At 39.5% G+C, this 19,087-nt stretch overlaps 1 protein-coding gene across 2 annotated transcripts in view; it reads left to right on the forward strand.

Annotated features, from left to right (window-relative positions):
• The window catches only part of LOC149812018 (Tetratricopeptide repeat (TPR)-like superfamily protein), a 228,728-nt gene that overhangs the window by 154,689 nt on the left and 54,952 nt on the right, over positions 1 to 19,087 (forward strand). For both annotated transcript variants that reach the window (XM_089993921.1, XM_089993922.1), the window contains one exon: positions 6,980 to 7,057. In XM_089993921.1, coding sequence (XP_089850047.1) covers positions 6,980 to 7,057 — 78 coding nt within the window. The remainder of the gene's footprint in view (positions 1 to 6,979; positions 7,058 to 19,087) is intronic.

A 19,087-nucleotide genomic window follows, 5' to 3' on the forward strand; every position in this document is an offset into this window, starting at 1 on the left:
TGATGTATCTGAGTATTACTAGACCGGATATTTCTCATGCAGTTCATACTGCAAGCCAATTTCAGCATGCACTAACATCGGTTCACATGAGTGCCATTTTGCGGATCATCAAATATGTAAAGGGTAAACTAAATAAGGGAGTATTCTTATCCTCTTCTTCTAAATTGAAATTAATTGCTTATACTGACTTTGACTGGGGAGGTGACCCAAATAACCATCACTCTACTATTGGTTTTTATGTATTTTTAGGAGACTCGTTGATCTCATGGAGGTGCAAGAAGCAACAAAAAGTGTATTTATCCTCTACTGAAGCTGAATATCGAGCCATGACAACTACTACCATGAAAATTGTATGGATTCATCAGTTATTAGAAGATATGGGGATCAATGTTAAAGGGCCCACCAAGCTATGTTGTGATAACAAGAGTGCAAATTATATTGCCAAAAATCATACATTTCATGAGTGGACTAAATACATTCAGATGGACTGTCACTATGTTCGAGAATCATATCTCAAAGGAGTTATAGATCTTCCGTATGTAACTTCAAAATATTAGTTGGCAGATTTCTTCAGCAAAGCTCTGTGTTCTCCGCGGTTCAACTTTCTTCTTGGCAAACTTTCAGTCATCCTGCCCTAAGTTTGAGGGGGGGGGTGTTAAATTGTAATCCATTATCATTGTAATGCCCATATATTATATATATATAAAAGATACATATATATTTTATATATATGTATATGTATGTATCTAATTATATATATAAATATATATCAGCCGTAAGGGTATTTAAGTCTTTTCCTCTCTTTACACATATTCATCTTTTGAATATGTTTGTACATTTTTATTTTTTATTTCTTTTCTTTTTATTTCTTGTACTTTGTGTACCTTGGGGACCCCACATATAGTCGTTGGGCCCCTCCAACGGTCACATTTGTGACCATTGGAGGGGCTCCAACGACATGTGGAGCCTTTCCAGGGCCCACCGAGTGCTCTATAAATTGAGCCCCTCTCCCTTATATTTTCTTATGGCTTTCAGTCAAAGCCCAAGTGTTCAATAAAGTTTTTATTCTTTAATGCATTTGCGAGATTGATTGAGTTGTGCTTTTGTGCACAAGTGTTCTAAGTGTTCTTATTGTGCATGTGTGCACTTGTCTTTCATCAGGAATATTGGGTCTTGATCATAGTATCTTGTTGAAGCTACTTTCACATTTCTGTCCCACAAATGCTGCATGTACTTGTGCCTTTCTCTCATCAGTTTCCCTGTGACTAGTAAGAAGATCAACACGAATATCCGAAGGAATGCTATTTGTACATAATTTCATAGTGGAGTTGATATGCCCCACAACATGACATTTAAATCTATATAATCCTCCATGCATTATAAAATCACAAAAGTCTAAAATAGTTAAAGAACCCCAACAAGTTTATAATAAGTTTACAATAACAACTTAAATTTAATCCTCAGATGATAAACTTTAAAGTGCATCATTATTGTTCTTCTTCCTCAGTTTCATCTATAGAGCTAGCTTCTTCCTCTTCTTCTACGCTCACCACCTTTTTTTTTGGTCAAACTTTTTCTTTCTTAGGTCTTTAGTGGCACGCCACATTCTTGCCCCTGCCCTATGCCTTGATGCTCTGGATGCCTTATCAATAAGACCCCATCTTAGTGACATGTCATCTTCGAAGACTGCCTCATCTTCACTTGGCCACAAGTTGTTATCATCGACTTCTCTTAAGACGATGGGATCGAGTTCTCCTTTGTTCATTCTCTCATCATATCTTCGCTTTAATCTTTGATTATATTGCACAAAAACCAAATCATTCAACTTGTGAAAAAGTTTGTTTCTTTGTATGAATGTGAAAAAAAGAAAAGAAATAAAGTTCAAATATATACAAACTGACAAATACTATTTAGTAATTACTAATTAGTAATAAATAATATTTTACCGCTTTAAAAGTACTTTAGTTACGTTTGCAACTGGATGCACTGCATGTGAGGCCTAAGACTCGAACAACAAAGGTCTGGAGCTGCGGACAACCAATGACAAAAGAAATCCACCAATCCACTAAAAAAATCAAATTAGATGTAAACAAAATATATAAGTTATAAAAATAATGTAAAGTGAGGTATGTAAAATTTAATCATCTTATTTTGCACTTTTCTCTTCTTCTTTGCTAAGTCCATCCCGAAAGGCCCACTAGCAGTTCTATGTCTTATCAATTGGTCTACTAGTGCATCTCGATCCACTTCACTTCGAAGAAGACGGTTGATGCAATCATATAAGCTATTCTTTATCTCCTTATTGGACTCAATATTTTCATATTCATAATATATGACTGGATTCAAACATAAGTCTGCTTCATGCAAAGGTTTGTGTAATTGATTGCTCAATCTTTTATCAATTATCTTCCAAACAAGGCCATATCTTTCTCTATCATTGCATAAATTTGTCTATTAAGTAAAACAATTAAAAGTAATCATTATAAAGGTTAAGTTAAAATTTAAAAACAAGTTTACAATTAGTAGAATACAAAAAAACTAACTTATACCTTGATTTGCTCCTTTGCACGGTCCATTTTCTCATAGATGTAACCCATAGCAGTAACCCATAACAGGCTTTTCATCGTTATCAACCAATCGAAATACGTCAATCAAAGGGGTCATTGTTTTCAGAGCACAACTCACTCCCTTCCAAAATTTTGAACTCAAAATAATGCTTTCACATCTTTTACTAACTGACATTTTTGATAAACTTCTTTTTGCCCAATCATCTCCAACGAACATGGACCTTAGGCTTTTTTTGCAATTATATATACTTTCTAGAGTAAAAAATCTAGTAGCAAATCTTGTCAGTGCAGGTCTATGTAAGTCCCTTTGCGTGAGCTCTCATCATACTCAACAATTGAGTTTGTTTATATATGAATACTACCAATTGCCTTGCTTTTAAAAATTGTTCTTTAACTCTTTTAATTCTCGTATATCTTCCAATATCAAATCTATACAATGTGCAGCACAAGGAGACCAAAATAAATGTCTTTTCTTGTCCATCAATAACTTACCCACTTTGACATAGTTGGAGGCATTATCGGTAACAACTTGAACCAAATTCTCCTCCCCAACTTCTTTAATAATATCATTCAACAACGTAAAAAGAAAATTTGTATTTTTTACTTCATTTGATGCATCAACCAATTTTAAAAACATTGTTCCCAAAGGACAATTAACCAAAAAGTTAATAAGTGTACGCCATTTTGTATCAATCCAACCATCTGACATTATGCTGCATCCATATTTGAACCAATGCACTTTGTATTACTCCAAAAACTCTTTCATTTTCTTTATTTCTTTATGCATATGTGGTTCTCGCAGCTCGTGATATGATGAAGGCTTCATCCCTGGTCTAAATTGGCCTATAACTTCAATCATACTGTAAAATGAAAGCAATTTTGCTATATTAAAAGGTATTCCATCGTCATAAAACTGTAATAAAGAGCCAAATGAGGGAAGCAATATCTCCAAGAGCAAAACACATACATACACAAGTAGCCACTAATGGGCAAAAATACAATAAACCACAAAAGTGGTAGAAACACACAAAATGAAGTGAAAAAATATATTCCACTCAAGAGGGCTTCAAAGAAGCATACTTACAATGGGGGAGAACTCCTTTATTTATAAGCACAAAAAGAGAACCCTTGGAAGGGCTCCTAAAGGGATATTGGAGCCCTTCCTACGGTCACAAATGTGACCGTTGCAGGCTCCAACGTCCCTCAAGGGGTGGCATTTACAAGGAAAAAGGAAAAAGAAAAGAAAAAGTATCACGCCAAGGTTTGACGTCATATTAGGTATGGATTGGTTACATAAGTATCACGCCAAGGTTTTATACTATGATGGGAAGATTGTGTTGTCTCAGCCATGTATTCCTAAGGTGAAATTCAAACTTTCAAAGCTTGTCCTTACGGACTGAATTGTATCATCAATTAAAGTATAAAAGTACTTGCGGAGTGGATGCACTGCCTTTTTAGTCAGTGTCATCTTGTTAGAACCAATGCTTATACCAATCAAAGATTTGGAAGTAGTCTGGGAGTTTCCTGATGTATTCCCAGAAGAGCTATCAGGACTTCCTCTGCATCGTGAAATAAAATTCAATATCGGGTTGTTACCTGGCACCACACCAATATCTAAAGCACCATATCGGATTGCGCTAGCCGAGCTAGAGGAGCTCAAGAAGCAGTTGCAGGAACTGATGGACCAGGAATTCATTCGGCCTAGCGTATCACCTTAGGGAGTACCAGTATTGTTCGTGAAAAAGAAAGACGTATCGTTGCGGTTGTGTATAGACTACCAAATGCTCAACCATGCCACAATCAATAATAAGTACCCGCTACCTCGTATCGAGGATTTGTTCAATCAACTACAAAGAGGTAAAGTTTTTTAAAAAATCGACCTTAAATTTGGGTATCATCAACTCGAAATTAAGGGCGATGACATTTCAAAGATGACCTTTCGAACTAGATACGAGCACTATGAGTTTATCGTCATGCCTTTCAGACTCACCAATGCACCCACATCTTTCATGAATTTGATGAATAGGGTGTTCAAGTAATATTTGGACACCTTTGTGACCATGTTCATCGATAATATCCTGGTGTATTCTGAAAATTTGAAACAACATCGTGAGCACTTGAGCATTGTCCTAGAGACCTTGCAGAAGCAACATTTGTTCGCCAAGTTCTCCAAGTGCGAGTTTTGGCTTAAAGAAGTTATGCTCTTGTGGCATGTTATTTCTAAAAATGGAGTGTTCGTGGATCCTGCCAAGGTAAACGCCGTGCTGAGTTAGGAGCAATCGAAGAATGTGCGTGATATCAGGAGTTCTCTTGGATTAGCTGGATACTATCGAACATTTATCTAAGACTTTTTCATGATCGCTCTATCGATGACTAAACTCTTAAAGAAGGAAATTAAGTTTGAATGAAATGATAAGTGCGAGGGTAGCTTTCAGATGCTAAAGAGAAGACTCACGGCTGCTCCTACTTTAGAATTACCTTCTGGTCAAGGTTTGTTATTTACACCGATGCCTTAGGGACAAGCTTAGCTTGTGTACTGATGCAGAACGAGAAAGTGATCGCTTATGCCTCGCGTTAACTTAAAACACATGAGAAAAATTGTCCGACTCATGATTTAGAGTTAGCTGCGGTAGTGTTCGCATTAAAAATTTGGCGATACTATTTGTACGAGGAACAATTCAAAGCTTTTACCAATCACAAGAGCCTCAAGTACCTGTTCTCTAAAAAAGAATTGAATATGAGACAACAATGCTGGCTGGAATTCCTCAAATACTATGACTTCACCCTCTCCTACCATCCGGGAAAGGCGAACGTTGTGGCCAATGCCCTCAGTCGAAAGACTTCAGGCGCTTTGGCCAACCTTTTGTGCACAACACTCAAGTTCCAACGCAGCGAATGACTCAGAAGCAATGAATCTCCTTCTACCTCCTTTCACTCAGCATCGATGTCCTCTCTTGAGCTATGGCTCTAATACCATATCAAGAGCAATAGAGAAGTCTCAAGAAGAGGAACTCGAAAGAGTACTATCTAAGGTAGAAATACAAAAATGCCCCTATGAATTAAGATATTTACACTTATGAGCGATAGCACAGGAGCAACATGAAAACTATATTACATTCCAACAACATGCATGCTACCTGAAGTGTTTGTGTGGAGTAATTGAATTTGCCATTTCTATATGAGAGAGTAAAAAACAAGATAATAAGACAAAGAATATGAAATAAATAATATCTGTTATCTGGAGAAGGTGAAAGATGAGTTCGACTGTGATTCATGTTGCCAACGTCATGATTAAACCCCTATGATGGATAATCAAGTCCAAGCTCTTTTGGTCATAGGCAATGCTTTGTACAATGGGGATGTGAGAGATGATACTGCTGTATTTCTATAAATAGTATTATGTGCAGATTTTAGTAATATGCATCAATGCTATGCTACTGTAGTGTATTCTCTCTCTCTCTCTTCTAGAATGACATATTTAAGCATCCTCACATTGTCTTAGATTTTGTGAAATCCATGCCACTGTGCTTGCATAAATTTTCACTATAAGAGAAAACACCTTTAAGACATAGAACTCAGGTAAACATAAGCAGCATGAGGCCACACTAAGTTCCTGCCTAAACTTCAGATAAAAAAGCAGATTTAATAAAAGAGGTAAGCCACTAAATTTCCTTTACCTGAAATTGTTTGATCGGGAAAATTAGACCAATTCTTGCTGCTAAATTTGCAAATGTAAAGTCAATAGGTTTTCAAGTTGACTTGGAAATTATCATGTTTTCATGCTCTGGCCATTGGTATCTTAAGATGCAATTGTGGATTTCGGCGAGCCACATTGAGCTTAGTCCTTTTTCAACATTTCCTTCGACTCTACGTCTCATGATTATAATAAAAAAGTGCGAGCACATGTGGAAACTTCTAAACTAGCATATAAATATTAGCCTAGTTTTTTTATTTATTCAATGAATTGACACTGATGAGACAAGATGTTCATTATCTCTCCTGAAATTTTCAGCATCTCAAAACTCTTGATTCTGGAGTTGGATTTGATTGATCTTATAAGAAGAGCTGTCTAAAACTATTCAATTTTTATCTTCTAGATGCTAAGATGAAATTCTAGGGTTTATGGACCAGATTATTGGCCAGTTCGGCTTGGTTATTATCTCAAAGTGTAAAGGTTGTTATTTTATGCTACAAGTTATATGTGCTGAGATTACATTTAGCATCAAATGCAATATTTCTTTGGAAACCTTTTGCCAAAGCTGATTCGATGGTGGCCATTTACTCTTATAAATCTTGAGCTTTGTCTGCTTAAAATTTCTCTTTGGATGGTTTCTGTTGAGCACCAACTAAAAATTTTCTGCAACACTGTTACGGATGCTTTCTGTTTTAATGGATCAAGTTTTACTTTGTAGATGCTGTTGCAGTCTAATCAATTTCAAGAGGCTGAGAATGTACAAAGAAAAATCTTGCATGTTCTGGAGCTATCGAAGGTTACTATTCTGATGTTCTTTTCCAAGGCCAACTGTTAACAATAAATGACGTCTGTCTTATACTTTGGGTTAATGGGTTTGAGATAGTGTACACCATATTCTGAAGCTAAGTTTATTCACTTGGCATATGACGTAATGATGACATTCTCTCTGTTGGTTTTGTAGTGTTCACTGTGATAAAATTTCAATTGCTAACAAATTATGTTCTTTTAATAGAAACTATATATAGTTTTTTCAGATTTAGCCCTTCATAAACATTTGCTTGTAAATTTTTAGAAACAATTTCTTTATTTAGGCTGCAATACTGATTGAGCAAACTGTTGACTTTTGGTTTCTGGTGTGAGTTTTGTGTGATGTCTGATAAAGATAGATTACTGTTGGAGAAGGTTAAAGTAACTTCTCATTTGCATTGGTATAGCATGTATTGTTGCAAAGGGATATGTACCCAAGAAAGATATATGAAAACAAATTAACATGTGAAGACACGAAGAGAATGAGTTTATTTTTATGAGCATATGTACATAATGTTACAACCAAGAGATAACGAATAGAGGAAAGTATAGAAACAGTCCCTTCAGCAGGCATTAAAAAGAGAAATTAGGCCGATATATATGATAGAGACAAGCCTAATGCTGTTCTTATGAAGGCATATAATATAAATACATAATAAAGATAATAGGTTTCACACTCCTCACGGTCTAGATATGTGAAGATGAGATGATGTGACTGACATAAAGATGGCAAAAACAAGGAGTTGGTTATGCTTTGGTGAAGATATCTGAATTATTAAAATTGCCATGCTCAACCAGGTGCTTCTATTTGACAAAATGGCATTTGGTCTAAATGTACTTTGTCCTCTTAAAGCAAGTCTTTCAGTGATTTGATGAGCTTTGTCATCACCATATGTTTTACAAATCGGTTCAAGACTATGAAGCCTATGTCCTTCAGTAACTGGGAATCTGCACCATCCTTGCAATGATCTCTATCATGACTCTATAACTAGCCCCTGCAAGTCTCTACTGCTTGTTGTCTGTTCTTCCTTTCAGCCACTCTTTTATGCTCCGGAGTGTAGATAAACAATTTTTGATGCTCTATTCCTCTTTCTTCCAAGAAGCTTTCAAACAAATAACAAATATATTCACCACCAAAGTCGTTTCAGAGAGCCTTAATCATAACTGCAAAGTCTTTGCATTTTCAAAATTTTCATAACCTGGTTTAGAATATATTTAACAACATTTCTATCTTTCGTACAGATTCAGAGAGAGTTCAACAAAATGGTTTGGCTGAGAGAAAACATTGTTGAAACTACTAGAATTCTTCTTATTTCAAGTCATATACCTAAAGTTGTTTTGTGCCAAAGCCGCTTTGGCTGCTGCATATCTTACAAATATAATGTCATCTTTATCTTTGCAAAATATCTCTCTAGGATTTTTTTTTTAAACTCTCTTGATTATTTCAGATTAATAGTTTTCGGATGCAAGTGTTTTGTTTTGCAAAAATGACAAGTTTTCTCCCAGGGCTATTCCCTGTGCTTTTTTTAGTTACGCAGACAACCAAAAGGGATATAGATGTTATGACCATAAAAATAAAAAATTATATGTTTCGAGAAATGTTCTTTCTAGAAAGTGATTATTTTTACTATAAAAAGCCTAAGTAACTGAGTATTCACTTTCCTCCAAAACATGATATTGATGATTTTGATTCTGAGATCGGTAATGATTCTAATGAAAATGTTGATGTGAGAAATGAAATATCTGGTAAAGAGCATTCCGATAGTGATATAACCTATTTGCAATATGATAGATGAAATTAAACAAGGTGTGCACAAACACAATGCCACTAATGGGCTACAAAAGTGCACAAACACAAAAGGGCCATTAATGGACAAATTACAATCTCACAAAGGAGTTAATCACCAAACACAAATCACAAAGAAACATAATATGAAAATAAATATTTATTGAATCATTAAAATGCTTAGAAAAGCATTGAGGAATACAAGGGGAAAACCCCTATTTATAACTACACAAGAGAGAGTGGGGCAGCCCAACTAGTCATTGGGCTAGCCCCTAATAGTATAAATAAATAAATAAATAAACATATATATATATATATATATATATATATATATATATATATATATATACAAGAAAACCATAAGTCTTTATTAAGGAAGTCGTTCATTTTCAGATCCAGTAATGCTGGTACATAAATAAAAATAGTTTATTCAGCAACGATAAAGGAGTTTGCAGACTCTATCAAAACTTACTATGAAAGTTTTCAGATTCAGCAACAAGTAACAAGTACAATGTAATTTATTCTAGCAGGTGCAACATATGCAAAGATCTATTGTCTTGAAACAGATATAACAATATTTCAAGTAGTATAAATCTCAATCATCTACAACTTACTATGAAAGGGATATTCTTTAAGTTTTGATATTAACTGGCCTGTGGGTACGCATAGACGCGAAACGTAGAAACAACCGAGACCGATCTGGGGGTTTATTATGTCAGGTGTTTTTCATTAACCCTGATGGCTTACTGAGTCCGCTCCTAAGGGGACGGTCAGTGACCAAGAGAGTAAATCTCCAAAGGCATTCGTGGCCCATGGATGCATCCAACTTCTGCAGAAGTACCTGAGAGTTACCACATAGGATAATTTATGATAATCCCAATTCCCCTAACTCTGATGACTGACGAAGCCAAGTCTTTTGCCCGTGAGGTAGTTGTTAACAACCTGTCCATCAGAGTTTTTGTACCATCCATCATCTCCCTTGATGAACCGTGAAGGTCGAATGGGCACGACGAAGGTTTCTTAGCCGTCGCCCCATTCTACATGCTCTGGTCTGTTAGACCCACTTGAGCATCTTTCCTTTGAAGGCGAGTTGTCACCATTTATGTGATCTCAACATTGTGCTATATGCACGATTTGATGTTGCTACAACCTCATCATCCAAACATCGTAACACCCATGGGATGTACTTGTCTAAAAGTACGATCGTACCCACCTAGAGGTACAACTACGATGAGAGGGCAATCGTTAATATCTTGTAATTCCTTTAGTTCATACATGACATACATTGCTCTTTGCATTTGGCCTGTGGAGGCGAACATCATTATTTCATTTATTTCAACAAAGTGCTCATTGCACACTTCGAGGTACTCAACGACCTCTCATACTACTTATCGTAATGTATATACCGTACATGTCTCAAGGTCCGTTTACGATGACAACTTGTGGGTTTGTCAAGGGATAACCCATCACAATATTTCATAGAATCAGTAATATACTTGGTATGCTCAATTACTACAGAACATGAATTTTCAGGCAAGTCTTGGGATCGCTGTGGATTCCATGATTTCCTCTGAGTAATCGACTCAGGGTACTTTTAGTTGCCTCTAGCAACACACAGATGAAATATTCATTTTAAAAGCAAGATTTCGTGCTTAAGAAGTCGGCCTTGTACCAGAACGATCCTCTTTTCGAGATTTTAGTGCAGATACCTAATTTTGCACCTTTTCGATAAACACGAAATATGGTACACATACCTACACTCCCTATGAGGCTTACCTAAGGGCAGCATCAAGATCTAACGTTTAATAACAAACAAAGCATCTACCGTGCAATCACAACAGTGAGCAAGTACAAAAACGCAGTAACAGGAATCACTGTAGAAATGAGCTTACCCATATAGCATACATCAAGCATATAATTTTAGAAGAGTAGGAACAAGAAAACACACAACAGGTAATCACAAGTTATATTGTTCTACATGTAAGCATGTATGTAAAATAAATTATTCTATCTCAGAATCCTTTTACTTTACTTCATTCATCCAAAATCCTCGTGCGACTTTCCCATACCTCGGGATGTTATGTAGTTGTGTGCGCCTACGATTGTAGATAATACGGTGCTTGGGCCGCGGAGCACGAATGAGACCCGTTGCATAAAGCTGCAAGAGTGTGAAAGCTATTATGCCATAGTTATAAAAAGAACAGAAGGGCAATGGTAAGGCCTGCCCTGTCGGCAGAAAGCACGAGCGACAAGGGTTGAGACCCCTGTTGTACGAAATCTGATGAGTGGTAGGGGTCAAGGCCCTTGCTTAACAGGAAAGTATTGAACGACAGGGGCCCAAGACCCCTGCCTGACAAAACAACGAACGACAGGGGCCTCGGCCCCTGCCTGACAGAATTGTGAATGGCTGGGGCCTCGGCTCTTGCCTGACAAAATAGCAAACGGCAAGGGCCTCGACCCTTGCCTAACAAAACAACAAATGGCAGGGGCCTCGGCCCTTGCCTGACAAAACAATGAATGTCAGGGGCCTCAACCCCTGCCTGACAAAACAACGACGAATAGGGAGGGAGAGCATGGCAGGGACTGCAGCCTCCCGACAACGCAAAGAAAAGAAGGGGGGAAGGTGCGACAGGGGAGTCGTCGGTCCCCTACCACCCTTCTGGTAGGCACAGAGGGGACGGGAGGGCGCGGCAGGGGCCGTCGGCCTCCTATCGTCCTCCCAGCGCGACAACAGAGGGAGAGGCAGGGCGCGACAGGGAGCCACCGACCTCCTGTTGTAACGACCCCAATCCAGACCCTTTTAAAAATGCGAAATATTTTTTTTTCTAAGAGTTGCGGAAACCTTCCCAGAGATCTGGGGTCCTCACAGTTCCACTTTCCATTGGATAGCCCATCCACCACAAACAAAGTTGCAATTATCATCCATATAAACCAACTAAAACTCTTTTATTAATGAGTAAGAAAATTTCAAAGACAAGGTTTTCTTCAACTGAAAGTAAAGTAACAATTGCAGAAAATAAAAGAACTGAATGACAAAAGAACAAGCCAATCTATCCTCTACTGAAGCTGACAAGCCCAAGTGTAACTCATCCATCCCCAGATGCATGTCCAACTTCACTGTGCACCATTTCCTGCGAAAAACCAACAAAGTAGGGTGTCAGAACCGAAATTCTGAGCACAATTACTTTTAAAGAAATCAGGTGAGAGAAAGAACATGGATTAGATTTCATGCAGTGATTTGAGTGAGTGCAGATATAAAATTTGCAACATTTAAATATCTATAACTACCAACAGTTGCATATACTTACCAGTCAAGAACAGTAAACAGTGTCATAGATCAATAACTAAATAATCAAACCTTTCAGCATGATTTCACAAAGTGAGTCATATGCTACCACCAAATGATATCAAGAATGATTCAAACATGCATGATCTAATGCATAACAGAAAAATGCATGATTATGTGCAATGCATGATTTCTTCGGTTATCTTTTATTTAAATTCCATCTTTCCATATGCATGCCCTATTAAATGCACACATCTTTAAGTTCCTCTTTTTAATTACCGTGGCCCGCGGATACACCAAACGGGTACAAACCCCGAGGTCAAGTAGGTTCTCAGGGTAACTTAACACACAATTTGTATTTTATTACTGGGTTCCAACTTAGCCCTCGACCGATATCAGGAAACAACACCATCCATCAGAACATTAGACCTCCACATCTAATGTCGGGGACACAAGGGACACCCCACGCCCACAAGTGCCACTTCCTTGGTACCATAAACTCACAGCTGTGACTAACACACCACTCCCGGGTAAAGTGGCGGGCTCTCCCTAAAACCGTGGCCAGGAGAAGAACCTCAATATCGGGTTCAGGGGCAACAACGCACACGGAGTTTTTGTATCCTCACAGTCTCTCCAAGACCGGATATCTAAGATTCTCATACTCCAGATGAGATATCCCAGAATGTAAATTACACTGTTCTTATTCATTATATTTTTAATTAAGTCAATTTCTTTAAGTTTGCAACACCATATGCAAAAGTAAAGTGAAAACCCCGCATCCTCCCTTGCAGGGACCCATTCGGGACTTCAGCTCGTATAAACCATTAGAACAGTGCAGTAATCTGCCAAACCATCTTATGTGGTTTAAGTGATGTATTTAAAACTTATGTGAAAGCAAACCGAACCCACGGCTCTCCAGGCCGATGATGGTTCAACCAGGCCATCAATGCATCACATCACAAAACAAAGGTAGTGTTTTATTTATAACACTAAGCCAAAGTGCCAAAAGCATATGCACATATGAAATAATAAACTCAAACATATGCATGTCATAATTCATTCATATGCAATTACAATATGTGTGTGTTACCTACATCACATATGGATCTTAACCAATCCATGGTTTCTTTAAGTGTATGAGTGTACATGTACCATTTCACATACAAATCAAGCATACAAGTTTAAGAAAACTTACTAATAATTGAATCATGCTCACACTCATGTAACTACTGCTTAATAAAGTCAATCTCATATACATATCACGGGCAGAACCTATGAGCACCTATATTAACCTATCATAGAATAAACCATATTATAAGCAGCATTAACCCTGACGAACATAGTTATGATATTGAGCGTGTTCCAACACGCTTTGTGCTGCTGCTATGCCTGTTATAGCATCGCTCCAACCAACGCACCTCCATAGTTTCATAACAGAAGTTTACTTTCTTTTTTGGCACCGAAGAAACCCACAATATATGAAATTTCATGACAAGAATATCATTTTCTGTTCAATGCTGAAACAGCCCACACATATGCAGTTTAGCAGGTAAAATATTTTAGGTATGGTCAATGTTTCATAACCAATTTTAGAGCGAGTCTAAGTATTTAGGAAGATATAAAGAATACAAGCATGCTGGCATGTGTATCCAAATATTCAGAACACGACTAATCAACATATACTTATTAACATTGTATCAACCTAGGTATTGTAGTTATTATTCACAAGTAGGGAACATAGCAACTTTTAGAACATGTTAGAAACGGTAGGTCATACCTGTGTTGCCCACTTAATATTAACATGCATCGATCATTCATATGCAAGTACTTGAAACAAATATATTTCACACCAAACTGTTTAGAACTCACGCTAAACTGTGAAAAACACTAACTAAACAACATGTAATCAATTCAGTTCTTTATACCAAAGGGTATTGCCGATTAGCTTTACTCGAAAGCACCTTGTATCGATATGAAAACCCCTTCAATTTTCGAACTGCTTACTTTGGGGTGGAACACAGCATTATGCAACTTTGCAACACAATACACCCAAAAATCACATCAAATCCTACCAAGTTGGATTACCTAAGTATGCCGAGCAAAATTTTCCCTTTTTTTTTTTTGAAAGAAACACACCCCCACCCCAGCCGACCCTGTCGGCTGGGTCCAACAGCACGTACACAGGTCCAGTTTGGACCCGTGTATGCTGTCAAAAACAGCAGCACTTCAGATTTCAAGGAACTGATTTTTTTTTTATTTACTCAAATACCCTTTTTGAAAACAACTAGGCACAATCCCTTTTTGTCTCAGGTTTTCCTAAATGCCCAGCTGGTTAAGCTTTAACAGTTGCTAAGCAACGATCTCAAATTCAATACCATATTTAATTTCTAAGACATATCAGAATTAAACAATGGATTAATTATCATCCCATTCTAACCATTCAAGTTCAAATAAAAGATGCCTAGCAACATGATAATTCTGATGCAAAACTTCATTAACCAATATCAACTTATTCTAACCATTCAAGTTAAATAAAAATGCCTATCAGCTTGATAAATCTGATGCCAACTTCATTAAACAATATCAACTTATTCTAACCATACAAGTTCAAATAAAAGATTTCGAATAAAAGACTCAGCTAAAACTGGGTCTAGCACCCAGCCAGACCCACCCAGCCGACCCAGTTGGCTGGGTCTGGTACACAGCCCAGCCGACTGCATACCTGGGCCCCAAATCATGTAGGTAAAGCTTTTAGTTCTGTTTTTTTTTTTCCATACGAGTCACAGGCCAGCACCCAGCCGACTGGGTCGGCTGGGCCTGCTATGGCCCGGCCCACAAGATGTAAAGCACCCAGCCGACTGGGTCGGTTGGGGCCCTGCTAACACAGCACCCAGCCGACTGGGTCGGCTGGGCCTGTCGCCTCCTACCAATGCACTAGAGGCCTGCAATATGAAACAACACATATATTTTTTTTTCATAAGCATATACGATTACTGTTTTCATATACGATTATTGTTTTCCTATTTCAAGATTTAGGGCATATTAAGAAAACCCCCAAATCAATTTGATTTGGGTATTTAGGGTTTATCAAGAAAACCCCCAAATCAACGTATGGAATCGAACCCCTGTTCGATTCCTCACCCAGGTTCGAAGAAGAACCGTACCTTAATGAGGATTTCCGGCGATCGGAGGCTATCGTGGCTGCAAGAGAAGGGTCGGCTGGGGGTTGCACCTTGCTGCAGTCGCGACAGGGAGCTCGCTGCAGTCGCTGATGGCTGATGGTTGCTCGTCGGCGACCTTCTTTCTTCCAGCGTGTGCGCACCGAGCGAGTGAGAGAGACGGGGAGAGATGGGGGAGGAGAGAGTGCCCGAGTGAAGAGGGAAAACCCCCCTCTCCACTCCTTTTATCGGCCCTCTCCATGCCGAGATGGGAGGGGTTGGTTACGCCTTGTGTAACCCCCTCCTGCCCCCCTTTCCTTTTCTGTAACAAACCTATCGGGCAACCCTTATCGGGTTGCCCCTTTCTTTAAAAGGGTTGTTACACAGGGGCGCGGCTCGGGTCCGGACCCGAGACCCGTAACCCGACCCCAATCGATATGGATCCACAAGTGGATCCAAATGGATCCACTGTGGATCCTCGAATTAAATTAGATTTTTAAAATTTAAAAATTTTATTTATTCATTATTATCATTAAATCAAGGTTTCAAATGAATAAATCCTAATTACCCCCCCTTTATGGGTCCTGGATCTGCAATTTGGATCTAGGCCCAATTTGCAAAATTTTATAAAATTTTCGGGTTTTACACCTGTTGAGCCAACAAAGAAAGCGGAGAGAGGGAGGGCGCGACAGGGCCGTGGGCCTCCTGTCGGCCTCTCGGTGAGCCAACAGAGAGAGGGGGAAGAACAAGAAGACGATGGAGGAGAAGGGGGAGGTGCAGCAGGGGGCCGACGGCCTTCCGACAATAGAAGAAGAAGAAGAGAAAGGTGTACCTGGGAGGGGATCGGCGGCGTCGACCGACATCGTCGATGCTGTCGCGCGCAGGGAACGGAAGCGGAAGAGAGGAGACTCGAGAGATTGAAGGAAGGAGGAGCACAGGGAGGTGAGGGCGTCCCCTCCCCATGCGTGCTCTTAAAGGCACGGGGGAGGCGTCGATTCGGGAAACCCCAAAGGGGTTTCCATTTTTGTAGAGGGAGGGAGGGAAACGACACGAGCGTGGTGCGACACACAGGGGTGAGGGTTTTCTTAAAAACACTCACCCTTGCGTCGGGTTTTACAACTCTAACGGGCCCGGGTCGGGTCCGGCCCCGACACGGGTCCGAAATTCTTTTTTTTTAGCGGGTTTTACATCCTACTCTTAAAAGAATTTCATCCGCGAAATATTTATTGCATTCAAGAATCAAAATATAGGTTAGGGTATCTTTTGCCTAATATCATTCTTAGTTTCCCAAGTACATTCGTCAATTCCACAATAGGTTGCTTCTCCAATTCGCTCCATGATCTCGAACGGTCTGACGTATCTAGGACTTAGCTTTCCCTTTTTCCCGAACTGAAATATGCTCTTCGTCAGGGATACCTTAACGAAAACCATCTCCTCAATTGCGAAGGTAAGCTCTCGTCGGCGTCTATCTGCATAACTCTGCTGTCGACTCTGAGCGGTACAGAGTCATTCCTGAATCATTTGCACTTGTTGAGTATAGTGTTGCAGAACTATAGGTGCCTCCAACATTCGTTCCCCGACCTCATCCCAGTAGACAGGTGATCGGCAAGGCCTCCCGTATAAAGCTTCATATGGAGCCATCTTGATACTAGCATGATAATTGTTGTTATACGCGAATTCTTCCAAACTGATGTGGGAATCCCACTCTCCCTTCCTGTCCATCATACAGGCTCAGAGCATGTCCTTCAGGGTCTGAATTGTACGCTCAGACTGCCCGTCAGTCTGAGGGTGAAATGCAGTACTGAACTTCAACTTTGTGCCGAAAGCCAGCTGAAGCTGTCCCCAAAACGTCGAAGTGAATCTCGGATCACGATCGAAGATAATCGAGACCGGAACACTATGCAGTCTCACAATCTCTCTAACATAAAGATCTGCCAGACTATCCAGCGACTGACTGAGACGGATAGGTAGGAAATGAGCAGACTTTGTGAGTCTATTGACGATCACCCAAATCACGTCATGCTTCCTCCGCGTCCTCGGTAGACCGACTATGAAGTCTATGGTGATATCCTCCTATTTCCATAGAGGAATCTCCATCTGCTGCATGACCCCACTGGGTCTCTAGTGTTCGATCTTGATTTGTTGGCACGTCAAACATTTCGAGACGTACTCAGCCACGTCTCACTTCATACCGTTTCACCAATAACTCCGTTGTAGGTCCTTGAACATATTCGTGCCTCCAGGGTGAATAGTGTATCTAGACTTGTGGGCTTCCGCAAGAATTTCGTCCCTCAAGACCGGGTCATCAGGAACCCAAAGACGCTCCTTCAGCCACATACTTCCATCCTTCTTCAGGCGAAAATGTGTATTTGCCAGCATCGCTTGAGCCTTTAGCTTCTCATAGCGTGCATCTGTCTTTTGTCCATTAATGATCCTAGCCAGTAGCTCAGGTTGAGCAACAAGATGGGATAAACCGATTGAACCTTCCATGATCGCAAAAGGTTCCCAAGAGGCTAGGTCTTCGACCAACTTTCATCCAACAAATAAGGCGTTAATCAAAACTTCAGGTGCCTTCCACCTGAAGGCATCATCCACGACATTCACCTTTCTTGGGTGGTAGGAGAGGGTGAAGTCATAATCCTTGAGGAATTCGAGCCAACGTCGCTGTCTCATATTTAATTTCTTTTGCGAAAATAAATACTTAAGGCTCTTATGATCGGTGAATGCCTTGAATTGCACTCCATATAAGTAGTGCCACCATATCTTCAATGCGAAAACAACCACAGCTAACTTTAAATCGTGAGTTTGGTAGTTTTTTTCATAAATTTTAAGTTGTTGAGAGGCATAAGCGATCACTTTCCCATTCTGCATCAGCACTGCCCCTAAGCCTGACCCATAGGCATCAGTATAAATCACGAATCCGCCTTTACCAGAAGGTAAGGCCAAAATAGGAGCACTGGTAAGTCGCTCCTTCAATAACTGAAATCTCGCCTCGCACTTCTCGTCCCATACGAATCTAGCCTCTTTCTTTATCAACTTCGTCAGGGGTAACACAATCTTAGAAAAATCCTGGATAAATCTTCTGTAGTATCCAGCTAATCCAAGAAAACTCTTGATATTACGTGCGTTACTCGGTTGCTGCCAACTGAGTACAGCCTCAACCTTTGCAGGGTCCACTGACACTCCTTCCTTAAAAATAGCGTGTCTCAAAAACATAACTTCTTCGAGCCAAAATTCACATTTAGAGAACTTGGCATACAAACGTTCTTTTCGCAGGGTCTCCAACACGATGATTAGGTGTTCTCGATGTTGTTCTTGACTTTCTAAGTACACCCGGATGTCATCGATGAACATGATCACGAAGGTGTCCAAAAATGGCTTGAACACCCTATTCATTAAGTCCATGAAAGCTTCAGGGGCATTGGTAAGTCCGAAAGGCATAACCATGAACTCATAATGCCCGTATCTGGTCCGAAAGGCCGTTTTAGAAATATCATCATTCCTAATTCTGAGTTGATGATATCCAGACCTAAGGTCGATTTTCGAGAAAACTTTAGCCTTCTGTAATCGATCGAACAAGTCCTCGATACGTGGCAATGGGTATTTGTTCTTTATCGTGGCTTGGTTGAGTATTCGATAGTTGATGTACAATCGCAAGGATCCATCCTTCTTCACGAATAGTATTGGAGCTCCCTAGGGAGATATGCTGGGGCGAATGAATCCCTGATCCAACAGCTCCTGTAACTGCTTTTTGAGCTCCTCAAGCTCAGTTGGTGCCATCCTGTATGG

The sequence above is a fragment of the Nuphar pumila genome, chromosome 17 (genome assembly GCF_984573655.1).
Source record: "Nuphar pumila chromosome 17, dmNupPumi1.hap1.1, whole genome shotgun sequence".
In the NCBI taxonomy this organism is placed as follows: Eukaryota; Viridiplantae; Streptophyta; class Magnoliopsida; order Nymphaeales; family Nymphaeaceae; genus Nuphar; species Nuphar pumila.